Source organism: Anabrus simplex, chromosome X (assembly GCF_040414725.1).
Source record: "Anabrus simplex isolate iqAnaSimp1 chromosome X, ASM4041472v1, whole genome shotgun sequence".
Lineage (NCBI taxonomy): Eukaryota > Metazoa > Arthropoda > Insecta > Orthoptera > Tettigoniidae > Anabrus > Anabrus simplex.
In genome coordinates this window covers 195748872-195767267 of record NC_090279.1, presented here as the reverse complement: position 1 = coordinate 195767267, position 18396 = coordinate 195748872, and the positions used below count along the sequence as shown (strand labels likewise).

At 38.7% G+C, this 18396-nt stretch overlaps 1 protein-coding gene across 3 annotated transcripts in view; it reads left to right on the top strand.

Moving 5' to 3' along the window:
- Set1 (SET domain containing 1) overlaps positions 1 to 18396 on the top strand; it is a 112317-nt gene that overhangs the window by 9700 nt on the left and 84221 nt on the right. For all 3 annotated transcript variants that reach the window (XM_067159020.2, XM_067159019.2, XM_067159021.2), the window contains exon 3: positions 7981 to 8073. In XM_067159020.2, coding sequence (XP_067015121.2) covers positions 7981 to 8073 — 93 coding nt within the window. The remainder of the gene's footprint in view (positions 1 to 7980; positions 8074 to 18396) is intronic.

Sequence of the window (18396 nt, the reverse complement as noted above, 5' to 3'; positions counted from 1 at the left end):
ACATTATTGCATCTGGGGTGTCAGTATGTAAGCTAATCATTTCTTCAACAGAACTCCTTACAATTTTTTTTTTTAAATCACTGGCACCAAGAAATTTCATTGTCAAGTTTTTAAGAGGTGCACACTGGAATGGGTTGATCAGCCGTGGCCTAATATATTGGTTGAGTATATTTAGCTTCTGATCTGGAATGAATGTACTCACGTCCTAGTTCGTGAACCATGGGCAACGGCTGAGTGGCCTAGTAAGTGGTCCTGAGAGTCGGGATACCAGTTGCTATGGAATGGGAGTGGGCATCTCGGACATACTCTGAGTCATGGCCCTCCTTGTGCTCAGGCGGCAAGGACTATACAATTCACCGGTGGTCCATAACCCGTTAGAGGAGAGATCCTCACTTGGACTATGTGCAAGTAGGGTAGCATCCTGCTTCAGGATTTTACCAAGCTCAGAACATTTTAAGCAAGCCTCAGACCTATGGGAGTAATGGAGTACCACTCCCATTTGACAGGCAAGGGACTCCTTGGAAACAACTTGGCGAACGAAATGGGATTCGTTGGGGAGCTATCAATATTAATGGGGCTTATGGAAGAAAGAAAGTAGCACTGGCTGAGTCAGCAAAGAGGATGCATCTGGATGTGCTAGGAGTAAGTGATATTCGGGTAAGGGGAGATAATGAGGAAGAGATAGGAGATTATAAAGTGTACTTGACGGGTGTTAGAAAGGGAAGGGCAGAGTCTGGAGTAGGGCTCTCTATCAGGAATACCATTGCACGCAACATAGTTTCAGTTAGGCACGTAAATATGCGAATGATGTGGGTAGATTTGTCAGTGGGAGGAATTAGGACAAGAATTGTGTCCGTGTATTCACCATGTGAGGGTGCAGATGAGGATGAAGTTGACAAGTTTTATGAAGCATTGAGTGACATCGTGGTAAGGGTCAACAGCAAGGATAGAATAGTGCTAATGGGCGATTTCAATGCGAGAGTTGGGAATAGAACTGAAGGATACGAAAGGGTGATTGGTAAATGTGGGGAAGACATGGAAGCTAATGGGAATGGGAAACGTTTGCTGGACTTCTGTGCTAGTATGGGTTAATTGTTACGAATACATTCTTCAAGCATAAGGCTATTCACCGCTACACATGGGAGGCTAGGGGTACCAGATCCATAATAGACTATATTTTAACCGACTTCGAATTCAGGAAATCTGTTAGGAATGTACGAGTTTTTCGCGGATTTTTCGAAGATACAGACCACCATCTGTAGTGAACTAAGTATCTCTAGGCCTAGGGTAGAGAAAGTGAAATCTGTCTGCAAATGAATAAGGGTAGAAAATCTCCAGGACGAGGAAATTAGACAGAAGTACATGGATATGATTAGTGAGAAGTTTCGAACAGTAGACAGTAAGCAGGTTCAGGATATAGAAAGTGAATGGGTGGCATACAGGGATGCTGTAGTAGAAACAGCAAGGGAATGCCTAGGAACAACTGTGTGTAAAGATGGGAAAAGGCAAACATCTTGGTGGAATGATGAAGTGAGAGCAGCCTGTAAACGTAAAAAGAAGGCTTAACAGAAATGGCTCCAAACAAGGGCCTAGGCAGACAGGGATTTATACGTAGATGAAAGAAACAGAGCGAAACAAATAGTTGTTGAATCCAAAAAGAAGTCATGGGAAGATTTTGGTAATAACCTGGAAAGGCTAGGTCAAGCAGCAGGGAAACCTTTCTGGATAGTAATAAAGAATCTTAGGGAGGGAAAAAGGAAATGAACAGTGTTTTGAGTAATTCAGGTGAACTCATAATAGATCCCAAGGAATCACTGGAGAAGTGGAGGGAATATTTTGAACATCTTCTCAATGTAAAAATAAATCATTCTGGTGGTGTTGCAAACAGCCAAGCTCATTGGGAGGAGGAAAATGATGTTGGTGAAATTATGCTTGAGGAAGTGGAAAGGATGGTAAATAAACTCCGTTGTCATAAGGCAGCAGGAATAGATGAAATTAGACCTGAAATGGTGAAGTATAGTGGGAAGGCAGGGATGAAATGGCTTCATAGAGTAGTAAAATTAGCGTGGCGGGTTGGTATGGTACCTTCAGATTGGACAAAAGCAGTAATTGCACCTATCTATAAGCAAGGGAACAGGAAAGATTGCAACAACTATCGAGGTATCTCATTGATTAGTATACCAGGCAAAGTATTCACTGGCATCTTGGAAGGGAGGGTGTGGTCAGTCATTGAGAGGAAGTTGGATGAAAACCAGTATGGTTTCAGACGATAGAGAGGCTCTCAGGATCAGATTTTCAGTATGCGCCAAGTAATTGAAAAATGCTACGAGAAGAATAGGTAGTTGTGTTTATGTTTCGTAGATCTAGAGAAAGCATATGACAGGGTACCGAGGGAAAATATGTTCGCCATACTGGGGGACTATGGAATTAAAGGTAGATTATTAAAATCAATCAAAGGCATTTATGTTGACAACTGGGCTTCAGTGAGAATTGATGGTAGAATGAGTTCTTGGTTCAGGGTACTTACAGGGTTTAGACAAGGCTGTAATCTTTCACCTTTGCTGTTCATAGTTTACATGGATCATCTGCTGAAAGGTATAAAATGGCAGAGAGGGATTCAGTTAGGTGGAAATGTAGTAAGCAGTTTGGCCTATGCTGACGACTTGGTCTTAATGGCAGATTGTGCCGTAAGCCTGCAGTCTAATATCTTGGAACTTGAAAATAGGTGCAATGAGTATGGTATGAAAATTAGCCTCTCAAAGACTAAATTGATGTCAGTAGGTAAGAAATTCAACAGAATTGAATGTCAGATTGGTGATACAAAGCTAGAACAGGTCGATAATTTCAAGTATTTAGGTAGTGTGTTCTCCCAGGATGGTAATATAGTAAGTGAGATTGAATCAAGGTGTCGTAAAGCTAATGCAGTGAGCTCGCAGTTGCGATCAACAGTATTCTATAAGAAGGAAGTCAGCTCCTGGACGAAACTATCTTTACATCGGTCTGTTTTCAGACCAACTTTGCTTTACGGGAGCGAAAGCTGGGTGAACTCAGGATATCTTATTCATAAGTTAGAAGTAACAGACATGAAATTAGCGAGAATGGTTGCTGGTACAAACAGGTGGGAACAAAGGCAGGAGGGTACTCGGAATGAGGAGATAAAGGCTAATTTAGGAATGAACTTGATGGATGAAGCTGTACGCATAAACCGGCTTCGGTGGTGGGGTCATGTGAGGCGAATGGAGGAGGATAGGTTATCGAGGAGAATAATGGACTCTGCTATGGAGGGTAAGAGAAGTAGAGGGTGACCAAGACGACGATGGTTTCTAAAGATTTAAAGATAAGAGATATAGAAGTAAATGAGGCCACAACACTAGTTGCAAATTGAGGATTGTGGCGTTTAGTAAATTCCTTTAAGGACACTTCCTCTAAAGCATTACTTTGTCAATTTATATATTTTTCATCTAAATAGTGTTATGTGGCTGAAGATGTTGATAATATACGAAACATGTACCACTTTTGACCATTAAAAATTGCCTTAAGCAATCATTGTATCGACTAGGTGGAAAATAAATAAATACTTAATTGTGAATCTATTGAAGTGCGATACGGACCATGAAGCTGATTTTATGTAATATACTCGTTAAGTATGGGTGACAAGTACTGGGCGAAAGGGGGGGGGGGGGGAGGGTTGGCAAGCATGCAGCCTTGCTTAAGCTCATTCATTTGCGATAGATAATTCTTCTGATAGCTCATTCAGGTGAAGAACTCGTCCAACCATTGCATCATGAAGAGCCTGGATTAATCCTACAAAACGGTTAGGACAGCCAAAGTGCCATAATACCATCCACATAGCTTCTCTAGGAACAGAAAAATGCTTTTTCCAGATTGTAAAAATACTAAAAGAAGCAGGATTTGTTGTTCTCTTTATTTCTCTTGGATTTGTCTAGCACAAAAGATCATGTCAATGGTACCTCTTGAAGTATGAAACTCACACTGAGATTCAGGCAGTGCCATTTCAGAGACAGTCTGAAGATGGTTCAACAAAATTCTTGCCAGAACTTTTCCTGCTATGGATAGTAGGGAAATGCCACAATAATTGCCGCAGATTCCTCGATCACCTTTCTTGAAAATGGTTACTATGGTGGCATTTTTCATAATTAAATTGAAGAAAGATATATAGTGGTTCAACCTTTTCAATACAAGTAGAATTAGAAATGTTATGTTACATTCCTAGTTGATTACAAGCCGTACCGGTTTCGACCACTGTTCCGGGTCATCATCAGCCGATCACTTAAAATATTAAAAACAATGCAAATCTTTTGCCAGTTGTAGTTCATGAAGCACTGTAACACGTTAGGAATTAGCACTGTGTGTTGAAAGTTCCCATAATCCTGAAGAAGTCGAGAATCAATCACATAAATGAAGCCAGAAGTCAAGTTCTTGAAGAGCAGCAGGATATACGCGCTGACCGGCACTGTGCTTCCAAATGTTTATGAAACTCAATGAAAAATTAAATAGTTCAAGGATCAAGTCTGCAAACGCTGACAGGCGCAGAATCGTACAACACAGTTTAATATACTTGACGATAGAAATATATATTAATGTTTATAGAATCTCGTATGTCAGGTTCTTGAAGTTTGGAGATGAACAGTTGACATAAAAAACAATTGTGAAAAGAAAAAAGTTAAAAAGCGTAATATTAGAACAATTCAGAAACGCATTTATGCAGCGTGTGATATCTTGAAGATAAGAGCTCAGGTAGTTCTTGAGGTGGTGTAAGGTATAAATTTAAATATAAATGTAATGATCTGAACTGTAAGTGATATTATAATACACAGTTCAGTGCGGAACAGAAAAAGAGAGAAAAACAACAATGTTAATAGAAGATAAATAGGTGTGGATCAGGATATAAATAATGACTAAAGCAGGTAGATAGGAGATGGTTAATAGAGTGGGAAGTGGAAAGAAGAAAGAACAGAATAGGATAGGGAAATAGAGGAGGAGTAGTAGTTTAAGGTGGGGCAGGAGGATGGGTTATTGGAGGTAGAAAACGTGGGTAGGAACTGTGTAAGGCGTGGAAAATCAAATTTGGGTTTGGAAATTTAGCAGTTTTGAAAATGAGAATGAGAAACTTTAATAGAATATTAGGTTTTCAGAAATGTTGTTTAAATTGAAATTATGGTTGAAGTATTGGTCAAGTCAAGGTGAATAAAACAATTTTCGGTTGTGTTTAGAAGGGAACTTGGTTAATAATTTGAAGTATTTCCATATCCTGTTCAATTTTGGTGAAATTATATTTAGAGTCTTGTATGTGTTGTCCTTTTGCTGAGAATCTGTTTTATTTTATGGTGTTGACATGTTCGGAATATCTGATAGTAAAGTTACGTTCAATGTATGAAGAGCTACAGTTGTTACATTTGAATCTGTATACTCCAGATTTAGTAAAAGCATTAGATTTAATCCAATTCAACTCCTCTCCACATGTAATACCTGAGCTCTTCAAGAAATCACACGCTGCGTAAATGTGTTTCTCAATTGTTCTAATATTACGCTTGTTAACTTTTTTTTCACGATTGTTTTTTTTATGTCAACTGTTCTTCATCTCCAAACTTCAAGAATCTGACATACGAGATTCTATAAACATTAATATATGTTTCTATTGTCAAGTATATTGAACTGTGTTGTACGATTTTGCGCCTGTCAGCGTTTGCAGACTTGATCTTGAACTATTTAATTTTTCATTGAGTTTCATAAACATTTGGAAGCGCAGTGCCGGTCAGCACGTATATCCTGCTGCTCTTCAAGAACTTGACTTCTGGCTTCATTTATGTGATTGATCCTCGACTTCTTCAGGATTTTGGGAACTTTCAACATGCAGTGCTAATTCCTAAAGTATTATAGTGATTCATGAACTGCAGCTGGTGAAAGATTTGCATTGATCGGCTGATGATGACTCCAGTGTTGAAACCGGTACAGCTTGTAATCAAGTAGGAATGTAACATTACATTTCTAATTCTACTTACATTGAAAAGGTTGAACCACTATATATCTTTTATCAATTTAATTGTGAACTCAGGTCAATACGGGGAATTTCTCATGTCGGCAGGCACCTTGTGTGTTTCCCAAATGACAGCCTGGGCAACAGTTACACAAAACCATGTTCTTTGGTGCAAAGCTACTGCATAAGGCGTCTCACTATTTGAGCAGGCACGTCATAGACAAGAAATTGAAACCCATAAAAAGAGGAAACTACGTCGGATCCAACCGCGTCCTCCACCCACCTTTAGATGTGACCTGTGTGGCCGCATGTTTCCTGCGAAGATTGGCTTGATCAGTCATCAACGACATCTCCATAGAACCAGCAGACTTTAAGAAGAATTGCAGGAGAAAAATGTATTCTCAGAAGCAAATAGCGGCCAACAACGACGATTTTAAGGTCTGGTTGATGTCTTTGACCTGGTGTGAGTTGTCCGAAGGCTGAATTCCACTCGAATCTCCTATACATTTTAGTGTTCTTTGTATCTGATGTGGACATTAAGTTTTGTTTGACCTATGTAAGTGGTTTTAAAATATATGGGCTTCAAATATATATGTTTGTTTGTTTGTTTGTTTATTTATTTATTTATTTATTTATTTATTTATTTATTTATTTATTTATTTATTTATTTATTTATTTATTTATTTATTTATTTATTTATTTATTTATTTATTTATTTATTTATTTATTTATTTATTTATTTATTTATTTATTTATTTATTTATTTATTTATTTATTTATTTATTTATTTTGAAGTTAAGGCTCACGGCCCTCTCTTACACTTAACCACGTATCTAATAAACTTTATAAAACAGAATAATGAAATAATATAACAAAATATAAATCCTAACCTCATTCATTCTTCCAATTCATACTGCCATTCATACAAGCTGGTCATACATTTAATAGGTAATCTCGGCAATACCACTTGAAAGAAGCTAAGGAAGTGCAATTCCTAACACTAACTGGAAGGGAATTCCATAGCCTTGCAAATTGTAAAAGAAGCCATCGAGATTTTCTTCTGAAGACCCGTAGCAAAGTTCTCTGCAAAACGTAAAGAATTCCACCTTGTTTTCTTGACATGGCATAAGGCCATAAGCCTATATCTTTTCTGTAAAAAGAATTGTTAATTGCAACTCAAAAATGTTCAACTGAGACTGGTGAGAGCTGAACCCACAACCTTTAGATTTTGCGTTGGATGGTCTCCTCATTGAACTAAACTTACTTCAGTCGTTCTTATTCTGTTGAAAAGGAACACAAATCTGAAGGTTGTGGATTCGGTTCTCACTGATGTTCAGTTGACGTTTTTTTATTCTGTACCTAATGATTCTTATACTCATCACGAGAAGATTGTTTGAAGTACAGTGTGGTTTTGGTAGCTAGTTGTTCTAATATTCAGTCTGAACACTCATTTCAAAATTTATTATTTGAAGTTTTGTGGGGATGTATATCTCTAGTGCTGTAATGCTGCCAAATATTGAAGATTTTTTTTGGATGCCTGTAAATGCTCTCTTCCATTTTCCCTGAGTTTTTTGTTGAAGGTATGGGGAGGAGCCATATTTTCTGCTTCTGTAATTTTATGCCACTCGTACCAAAGAAGTTAAGTACCCTGTGTGAACTTCTACTTCCGGAGTTATGCCAGTTTTCTTGAAATAATAGATGTAAACTGAGAGAGATCATTATTTTTTACAGTCTTTTGTCATATATTTACATTTAGTCTTTTTAAAATGTGGAATGTCAAAATTTATCTTCAACTTTGTTCTGAACAAAAACATATATCCTGTGAGGTGAGAATATTGCTGGTTTTTTGCTCGATATGTGTACTTTTGTGATCTTCTCATGTAGGTTTTCATAAAAAGTTCAGTCAAGAACTTCTATAAATTAACACAAATTATTTTGGAGAGAGGTTTCTTGTTAATTAACAAGGCACTTCTGTTTCACAGATCGATGCTTACTATGTGGGCGAGCCACCTCCCCTGGAGGTAACCATCTGTAATCTCAATGACAACATCGACAAGATGTTCTTATCAGATATGGTGAGTAACTGTTGATGTAATTCATGTTTTTGTTCATTTTGTGACAACATTTCAGAAAAGTCAGTTAATAGAAGTCAGTAGAAAGACCTTATTGAACTAATATCACCAAATCTACTAGACTGGAATGAAATCAGACTTATAGTGCAAACAAAGGGATTTGAGAAACCTGGACTGTCAAAGCTTCCTCCATGAACAGATTAGAGGCCTTTGAAATGTGGTTACATAAGAGAATGCTGAGACTGTAACCAATAATGAAGTGTCAAGGAGAACTAGAGCTGAGCGTGAGTTTGCAAACATCATCATAAACCAAGAAAACAGCTTATTTAGGCCAAGTTCTATGAGGTAGAAAGTACGGGCTTCTACACCTCATACTACAAGGAAAGAGGAGGTGGTGGACCACCTATGTTATGGCTCCCACACATCAAAGACTGGAGTTTCATCAACAACACAGAACAGCTTTTAACGTTAGCTAAAGAAAGGGATGTTTTCTCCAGGGTGATCGCCAACATCTATGGAACTGGACATGGTACTTGAAGAAGAACACAAGGTAAATGGTCGGAGGTACGGAAACTTGTACAGACTTAAAGATTGGAGAACTACTGGGGAAGAAAGAAGGCTGAAAATATGTTGATTCAGCGTGGTTCTAGGTGACCCATTCGGGAATAAGGAGAAGTCATTGGAATAAATATAATCAAATTTAAAAGTAAAAAGTGTTTTGAAGACCTACGCTTCTTCATTAACCTTTTCTCTGCAACCCCAGTGCTGGATTATTTGATTTATTCTCAACTGCCTTTTTATAAAATCTGTTTCGTCTACAAAATTAATTCAAGTTTTCTTATCACAAAATCTTCAGAATACTATAGTTCTCAGAATTCTGGAGAGTAAAATCAGTATTCAGTATGCCTGATTTTGGTTCCTGGTAAAAAATCACCGCCAGATCATATTGGGGGCAGTAGAATCCATCAGCTGTATCCCTCACTTGTCATAAAAGGCTGTTAAAGGGGAACCAAGGGCTCTGAACATGGGAGTGTGGATTGGTGTCCAGAGGTCCTGTAGCTGAGTCTGGTATTGTTTCCATTTAATTGTGTCAGACTCATCACTTTCAACTTTCCTATCTGACCTGCCTTGGTTGAATCTTGTTCAGTTCCAACCCTAACGGTATTAGGTTTGCAAGGCTGAGGGAGTCTTTCATTTTCATGCCTGTTGTGGACCATTCCCATTCTTCAGCTGACATCTTCATTGTTTGAAGTGTTGGACTTGTGGTTAGTGTTAAGAGGATAGTTGACCAGTTGTACTTCCTCTTAAAACAATAATCATCATCACCGTTCCTCATTACCCCTTGGTACTTTATTACCATTATAATTTTCCAAAATTTCCCCTGCATAGCCCCTGTGGGTAAGGGCGGTATGGTATCCCCTGCCTGTCGTATGAGGCGACTAAAAGCGTAGGTTGGCGACCATAGGATCTTTATCAGAGTCCTGGCATTGCTTCCACTTACTTGTGCCAGGATCCTCTACTTTCATCTATCCTATCAAACCTCCTTTGATCAAAATTTATTCTTTTCTGACCCAACAGTATTACTTATGGAGGCCTAAAGAGCCTTTTGTTTTCACGCCCTTGTCCGTTATTGGCCAATACCTTCATTTTTTGAATTGTTGGATCCCTTCCAATTTTCCTTCAGTTTAATATTAATAGAGGTTGGTTGCCTAGCTGTACTTCCTCTTAAAACAATAATCACCACCACCACTACAACACTAGTATATCACTTTCATCATTGTCAAAATTAATCTCTTCCAAAACTGAGAGAATTTCCTCAGGTTGCATACTATGGTAGCACATGAAGCTATGATGTACATCATTGTGTTTACTTCTGGGTGAGAGAAGATAAAAATGTTTATTCCCTTGTCATTTATTCATACACAAAGAAACTATGGAGTTGAAACCGTAGCCAACAAATCACTGCAGCATAAAAAAAGAGTTCCAAGTAAATAGAATTTGATGGTTGCACGGAGAACACAATGTTAAAATCGAATTAACTCGATTACAGTTAGTTCAGAAACAGAAGTGCAGCAGCAAAATTTATTGATAAGTTACATTTTGTTTTTCTGTGGTGTTCATGAAATAAATCATGACCTTAAAAAAAGTTTTTCTTCATTTTTTAGAATAGGGTTTTATATTATAGTTAAATTATGCCCTTGTGGGAGCCTGTAAGCTCTAGAGGATGAATCTCCAGTTGGTGGATAAAGGGCGCCTCCCAGATATGGTGGCTGAAGAGAAATGAAATATCTCTCATGGAAACAGGCAACCTGGCATTCTGCAGTTGGATATAGGCTTCTCAACGACTACTGTCCGATTTTGTATTATGGCCACTTGAGTTTAGGTTTAATTTCATACAAACCGATAGGCCTATTGCAGAGTGAATTATACCAATATTTTCCTTGTTTAACCTGTTGACGAGTGCACCTAAGGACAGTCAGTAGAGTGCGCGCGGCATTTGACGTTTGGTCCCACATGAGGGAGCACGGCATTTGTTGTTTTAGGCTAGTACTAAGAACTTTATTGCTTACTAACATATTTGTATGACATCTGGTGGCAGTTTTTGGAACTTTTCCAGTTGTTCGAATAGTGTCGCTGTACAAATCTTAGTCCTGTATGGTGGTGGTCTCTGACGGAAATGCGTATACTCCCTACAGTGTAAGAGTTTGGTGCGCCGATAGCCTACAGGTTTCAGCAGTGTTACGATTGCCGCCGATGTGGATAGATGTTTGTGCTCTTCGTAGCTATAAATATTTTTGGTTTTCGTAAATATAATTGTGAATGTTTCTTCTTTTGTAAATTACAAATGATGCTATGGAGTTTCTGGACACAAGTGATGATATTATAGATGAACTAAATAGAGATATTAGTGAAAGTTTTGAAATGGCAGTGTTTTCTCGATCTAAAATATCTTTTCATGTGTTTCAAAGTTGTAATGAATAAGTTTTTTTTTTTAAATTTCTTATTCCCCAGAGGTTGTTTATGGGTCAAATACGTACTCGGACGCCTCCGAGACCGCAGTTATCAGAGGATGAACTTTCAATGATTTTGAGTGCTATTTGTTTCTTTCAAAGTTAGGGGAGGGGGAAGTAACGGACAAGAGGCTCCCTGTGTACCAGAAAGAGGCAGATTGTCTTGGATTATCGCCGTCGTCATTGAAGAGAGTATGAGTCACTTCAAAGTTGAATGATGGAAATACGTCATCCAGATCAAGAAAGAAGCAGTGTGTGAGATCGGTCAGGGCATCCGAAATTCCAACTCGATTTTACTTTGTGCACAATACAAAGAAATATATATGATTTTTATATGAATAAGGTATTCCCCCCAATTAAAAGCCTCTGCATGAAACTGTGGCAGATTTTCCTGATATGTCATTTTCTACGCTTTTGAAAGTAGGTAAAAGCTTGGGATTCCAATTCAAAAACCTAACAGAAAATCAGTGCTAATGGAATCTGTGACAACTGCTGCATCCCGACATACTTAGACGAATTAGAGACTAAGAGCGCAGGACTACAACATCTTTACAGACGAGACCTGGTGTGGACAGAACCATACGATGAAGTATGGCTGGTAAGAAAACATGATCGATGCTTTAGAAAACAACTTTGACAACTATAATAATTACAGAGGGTACATTCAGCAAATTTATGGGTGGTGTGGAGGGTACAAAATGCCGTCTGGAGCTGGGAAACGCATCATAATTTTACACACCGGAAGTGAAGAAAGATTTCTTGACAGTACAGAACTTAATTTTATTGGCAAGAAAGGGAGTGGTGATTACCACAATGAGATGAACTTGACTCATTATGAAGAATGGTTCACGAAAGTCCTGAGTTTATTGATTCAAAGGTCGGTTGTTGTTATAGATCAAGCTCCATATCATACGATGGTCGATCCTTCAACTAAAAACCCAAACATGTCATGGCTAAAACCTGAAATTATATCTTGGATATCATCAAAGAATATTTCATTACCACCTGGAGTTGATGATTATATCATCATCATCGTCATCATCAATGTACCGTTCCAGTTTCCCGGGTACTATTAATGAGCCTCTTCCACTTCTTCCTGTCCATATACAACTTGTCATGGAGAACATCATCCACTGTCCATCCTCTGGTAACTAGATCAACCTTGATCATCTCCATCCATTGGGTTTTAGGTATTTTTGCAGGTCTTTTCCCCTCCACCTGTCTTTTCAAATTTATTCTGGCAATGATTATAACAAATTAACTAAATCAGAGCTGATTACCCTTGCCAGGCCTTATTTTCAAACACCAGTAAAGAAGCTGGAACAACTGACTAAACGACTTCGACCAGATGTACATCTTGTTTGGTTACCAGTGACCCATTGCGAGTTGCGAGCTTAATCCAATCCAGCTCATTTGGGCTTATGTAAAAGGGAAAATAGCAAACACAAATACGGCTAACACATTACAAAATGATGGAGGTATGGCGGCAGTGAACGCTTTATGCCGAGAAGCCTTTAGTACTATAACCCCTGAACTCTGGAAGCAGTGTATTAAATACACTAAGAAAATTCAAGACCACTACTGGGAGAAAGGTGAACTGTCTGAAAATTGCCCTCATTTCGAGCCAGTCATAATTTTATGAATGACAGCAGCACTGATTTATCAGAACATAGTGATTTGTCAAACGAAGAAAATTGACAGAAATATTGTAAATATATGTAAATAATAATGTAAATAGTCCGCCTCTGTGGTGTAGTGGTTAGTGTGATTAGCTGCCATCCCTGGAGGCCCAGGTTCGATTCCCAGCTTTACCACAAAATTTGAAATGTGGTACGAGGACTGGAACAGGGTCCACTCAGCTTCAGGAGGTGAACTGAGTAGAGGGGGGGGGGGTTCTCTTCCCACCTCAGTCATCCTTGAACTGGTTAACTCACTTCTGCTTCAGACAAATGCTGGGATGGTACCTAACTTAAGACCACGACCGCTTCCTTCCGTCTTCCTTGTCTATCCCTTCCCATCTTCCTCACCACTCACCCTCACAAAGCCCCTGTTCAGCATAGCAGGTGAGGCCACCTGGGCGAGGTACTGGTCCTCCTTCCCAGTTTTATCCCCCGACCCAATGTTTCATGCTCCAGGACACTGCCCTTGAGGTGGTAGAGGTAAGATCCCTCGCTGAGCCTGAGGGAAAAACCAACCCTGGATGGTAAACTGATAAAGAAAGAAATAGTAATATAAATAACCCTTGTAAAAATTGTGCAGTGTGATGTATCTAAATTAGGAAGCCAACCATTTTTAAACCTGCCATTGAAGATCCAAAGCTGTTATGAAAAAGGGGATAAGAAATGGAGTTTATTAGAGGAAATAAAATTGCAGGTTGAAAGTAAATGGTAAGCTGTGTTCATTGCACGCGTAATTACTACCGAATATGGCAACAGTTCGCCCAATTTCACCATCTGATCTGCTGATAATCGCACAGTCCGGCGTACACAAAACCTCTCTTCAATATTACCTGTCATAAATTCAGTACGGTTACAGCAGTTGTAGTTTCTGATAAACAAGCACATTCCTGTTCTGTTCATAGAAGTTCGCAAAGGGAAATCCTTGCAGGGATGATCAAAATATAAGTTAGTACATACGACTTCAAGCAGCACATGAATGTTTTGTCATTTGAGTTTAAGGCCTGGCTAATGCTGTCATGAATGTCATGTCAAATGATGATTGACACTGATGAATTAAATGCATATTGTTCCTGAAACATGTATGATATAATATATATAAATTTTTTGTCAATCATTAAAAGTGTATTGACGAGGTAGACCCAAAATAGTTTTGTTAATAGATTTAGATAAGTCAATACAGGATCAAATAATATACCTATTATCGTTAAGTTTATCAGCAACTTCAAATGATCCAATCCTTCAAGTTTAAAAACTTCATGTTAATTCCGTATTGAACGAGAATCTAATGGAAACAAGAAAGGTCCACCTATTCAATACCATACAACGTTATAAAATAATTTATAACATTAAATAAAATAATAAATAATAATAAAATGTTATAAATTATGTTAGAACGTTGTATGGTATTGAATAGGTGGACATTTCTTGTTTCCATTAGAGAACGTCAAATGAGTCAAGTGGGTTAAGGTAACTGGCATTCACCCTGATGAGGCTCACAATTACATCAAGTTGTGTAAGAGAGCCAAAACAGCAGATCCTGCCAGCAGCAGGATAAACGCTAAAGAAGGAAAAGGTTACTATTATATTGAACTGCCATTGAGAATTCATAGAAAGCAACGTAATGTTTTGAAGTTTCTAATGTGTATCACGGTTGTCAAGTTGTTTCTGTTACTGAATCTTGATATATTGAACAGTACGTACCACCAACTATGTAATGCTTGCTTCTCACAGCGCAGTGTTGTTCCAGAAATGTTCACAATAGCAGCCTCATTGAACTACACGTAGGCATCTGATGCACTCTCTCCTGTTGAATGACACATCACGGACTCATGACCACTTTTGTACTGCTTACTTTCACTTGCAGTTGACATGCTCATAACTGCTAAGGTGTGTCAGTTGCACACTTTATAAAGACCCATCGAAGGTTCTAGTAGTTCCTAATCATCCTCCCCCTTTCCCATTATCCACTTCTTGCCGTGTCAGGGCATTTATGGCACTTCTCCACATTCCTCTCTCCTTCCACTATTCCTTTTCCGTCTTGTTGTTCCAGTCCAAGTTTCTCCTTCTTGCACTCCTCTTTATTGAATCAATCCAACTTGTTCTAGGTCTCCTTTACTTATTATTTTAACAATAAGTTATGGTTTGATTTTGGTCTGTATTGACTTATATCTAATAACACCACTGAAAGATCTATGTCTGCTTTCTCAGTTTTTATAGTATTGACAGGGTGGACATAGATCTTTACCAGTGATTTTCAGTGGAGTTACTAGGTCTCCCTCTCACTCTCTATCCCTTAAACTTCATCTCCATCATCTGTTTTGGTATTTTTTTCTCCTCCATCCTCTTTATATGTCCAAACCATCTTAGTTTACGCCCATCACCATTCACATTGTAGCAACTGTGCAACGATTAGCATCTCTCACAGGCATCTCTCTAGGAAAACAACAGATAGGGAATCTGCCACTTGGGCGACTGCCCTAAATGCAGATCAGTAGTGATTGATCAGTTCTCTCATTTAGGTTTTCCATTCCAACTTTCCTCATATCTTCATTTCTCACTCTTTCCTTGCCTTTCCTATCATACTTCTTGGGTATTTCATTTCGCTGGCTTGAATGCTACTCTCCTCTCTACTCCATGCCACAGCCAGATATGTCAATATCGGTGCAGTATATTAACTCTTAACACTTCCTTGGTACTTCCTTATTCCAGACAAGGTTTCTTACCCTGTTTTAGAACGCATTGCCCTGTTGAACCCTGTTGCAAATCTCAAATGTCCAACCTTTTATTCTACATTAATTTACTCCCTAGGTATTTGAAATTGTCAACAATTTCAAGGCTTTTACCACCAATTTTCACAATGCCTTTTCCTTGTCTTTCTCCTCTTGATATCACCATGGTCGTGCTTTTCTCTGCGCTGATTTTCTCACTGCAGTTCTCAATTTTTGCATTCAGTGTATCATGTTGTTCTTGTATTTCTTTGCTGTTCATTCCCCAGACTACAATATTGTCTACAAATAGTAATAACTTCATCTCCCTATTTCCATATGCTTCCTTTGTCCCCTTTACAATTTAGTCCATAACCATTAGGAACAAAAGAGGAGACAGCACACTCCCCTGTCTTCCTCCATATCATTCCGTCTTTCCAAACAAAGTCTGTACGCTGCTGATGCAGTTGCTTCCACCATTCCTACAGTTCGTGTACCCAGTTTCATTTTTGACCGTGGTTTTCCAAACCTTTTCCATCGTATGCCTTTGTTAGATCTATGAATTTCATAACCCGATCCTTTCCATATTCCCAATTCTTTTCAATGAATTACCTCATACTGAAGATTGGATCCACTGTAGATCTTCCACTTCCCTCTTGCAACTCTCCTCCTACGAGTATCCCTCTTCTCATTCTCCTCTGTAATATCTTTTCCAGTATTATTGCCACTTGTAGTACCTAATAGTAGATCAATCTGGGCACCTGATCTGTTATTAATCAGCTTCCAACTTCTAGGAGCTTTGTTATCGCAGGCCTCAATAATTCACCAGTGCTATTGTTTTGCTCGCTGGCTCCATTCACATTGTAGAAGCTGTGCAACGATTAGCATCTCTCACAGGCATTATTAGATTTATCCCTTTCAAAGTATTGTTTGCCACCCTCAAAATTTTTTCCTATTCTGTTTTCTGGAATGCTTTTTGTGGAATTGTTTGCAGTTCCCCTAACAACAATGCAAACAATGTCCTTTCAGACTGGTTTTCATCTTATAAAAGATAAAACAATCCACGAAAAGCTATCCTCATTTGAACACAGTTGTTTATCCATCAGTAACTGTGGAACATATTTCACAGTACTCTGATGCCTGTAGAGTTTTCACATCAAAATCACATGATACATACTTTTACTAATTTCTACACGTCTTCTACTATTTTCTGGATGATCAACAGATTATTTTCTCTGTTCTCTTTCAACATGAATGTAATTACACAACGTTGACAACTGCCCAGAGTATGCATCGGTTTCATTGGATGGTCTTCTGGATGTGAAATGCTGATGCCTTTCATTACCCTGCTTCTGGCTCATACAGACATTCCCAGTAGCGTCTGGCAGCATACTCAGGGTCTCTGTGGATAACTTGGCCAGTTTGAAACTAAAAACTCACACAGACACCTTGCTCTTCAAGATTCTTCATTTCCTTCAGGTAAGAAAAAATTGCTGCAGGCACAAAGCACAACTTTATTTAAATGTTTCTATGATGTAAACAAACCATCATAGATTTATAGACTAATGACATCATCATAATTATAATTTCCCTCATCTAGCTGCTGCTGGATTGGGATGTTTATAACACCTTTCCATCTTCCTCTGTCCACCCACCATTGTTCCTTCTTAGCTGTGTTCTAATCCAGTTTCTTCTTCTAATAATAATAATAAGGAGGAAGGTGCACCCTATGGGCATAGGAGTACATTAAAACTTATTCTTAACAGAATTGTGTCAGTGATGCTGTTCTGTTGGTACATTTCATGACTTGATATTTTTCACACTTTTTTCTGCACAAACCGCAAATGCATTCGTCCGTTGCCTCGTGGAACAACTTCAGCTTGGAAATTCGGTGGTGGAAACCATGCGTTGCCAAATGTGTCACTAAGTGCCTCAGCTGGTATTTTACTTCAATCCAGTCTTTGGTTTGCATAGCCATGGTGGAGTAGAATTCTTCATCCATGTTATTCCTTTTCGTTTGCAACTCTCGAATAGTTTCGGGTATGCAGCTGTAGCTGGCTAGAGCAATTGTAGCCTCAGAGTCCTCTACTAGAAATGTTTCCCTCACCAGTACATAAGTGTAGCAAGACCGCATGTATTTTGAGAGTCCTAGCACCTTTTTCAAATATCTCGCTTTTAGGTTTTCAACCTCCCTTAATTGCCTCTTTGGTAGGTGTTCCCTTATTAACTCCAGTCCATAAGTAAGCACAGGAATATATCGAGAATGTCTGTAGCCACGGCAGTGAAATTATTTGAAGTGAAAGTGATTTCTTCTAATTATATTACTCTTTGTTTTCAACCACCATAGTCTGGTTTTCCCTCTTGCCTTCCCCTCTCCTATCTGCTTCAGCATCCTTCCCTCTTCCATCGTCTTAACCCGTATGCTGGGGAGCGCGACATAAGTCGCTCGAGAAAATAACCAGCCAGGTGGGGAGAGCGCCTTCAGTCGTACGCTGCTGTTTTATTTTTTCCCTTGACTCTCAGCCTAGCCAAAGTTATGAAATTCAGTCCTCGTTATCTGCATGCTCCTGTCATCAAGTGGTATTTTTAGTAAGTACTTCCGCGTGACAGAAACAGAACAGACAGAGCTGTATGTCATTCAACAAAATTTGCTTCCGCGCAAAAGCGTGCTATGTGTTCACCTCGCACAGAACTAGGCTAATCAGCTGCATTCTTGCCATGTGCTTACTTGAATGCTTTAGTGTTTTATGAGACTGGGAACTGAATAGTATATCAGTGTGAAAAGGAGTACTGTAATTACAGGGAGGAGTGAATTTGAACTTATAGGTGCGTTGCACTTCTGTTGTTTCATGAGAGTACTTTTCAGTAATTTTGTCTTCTAAACGACATTGAGTTGAAGAATTACGTGATGACAGCTTGTGTTCACTTGTA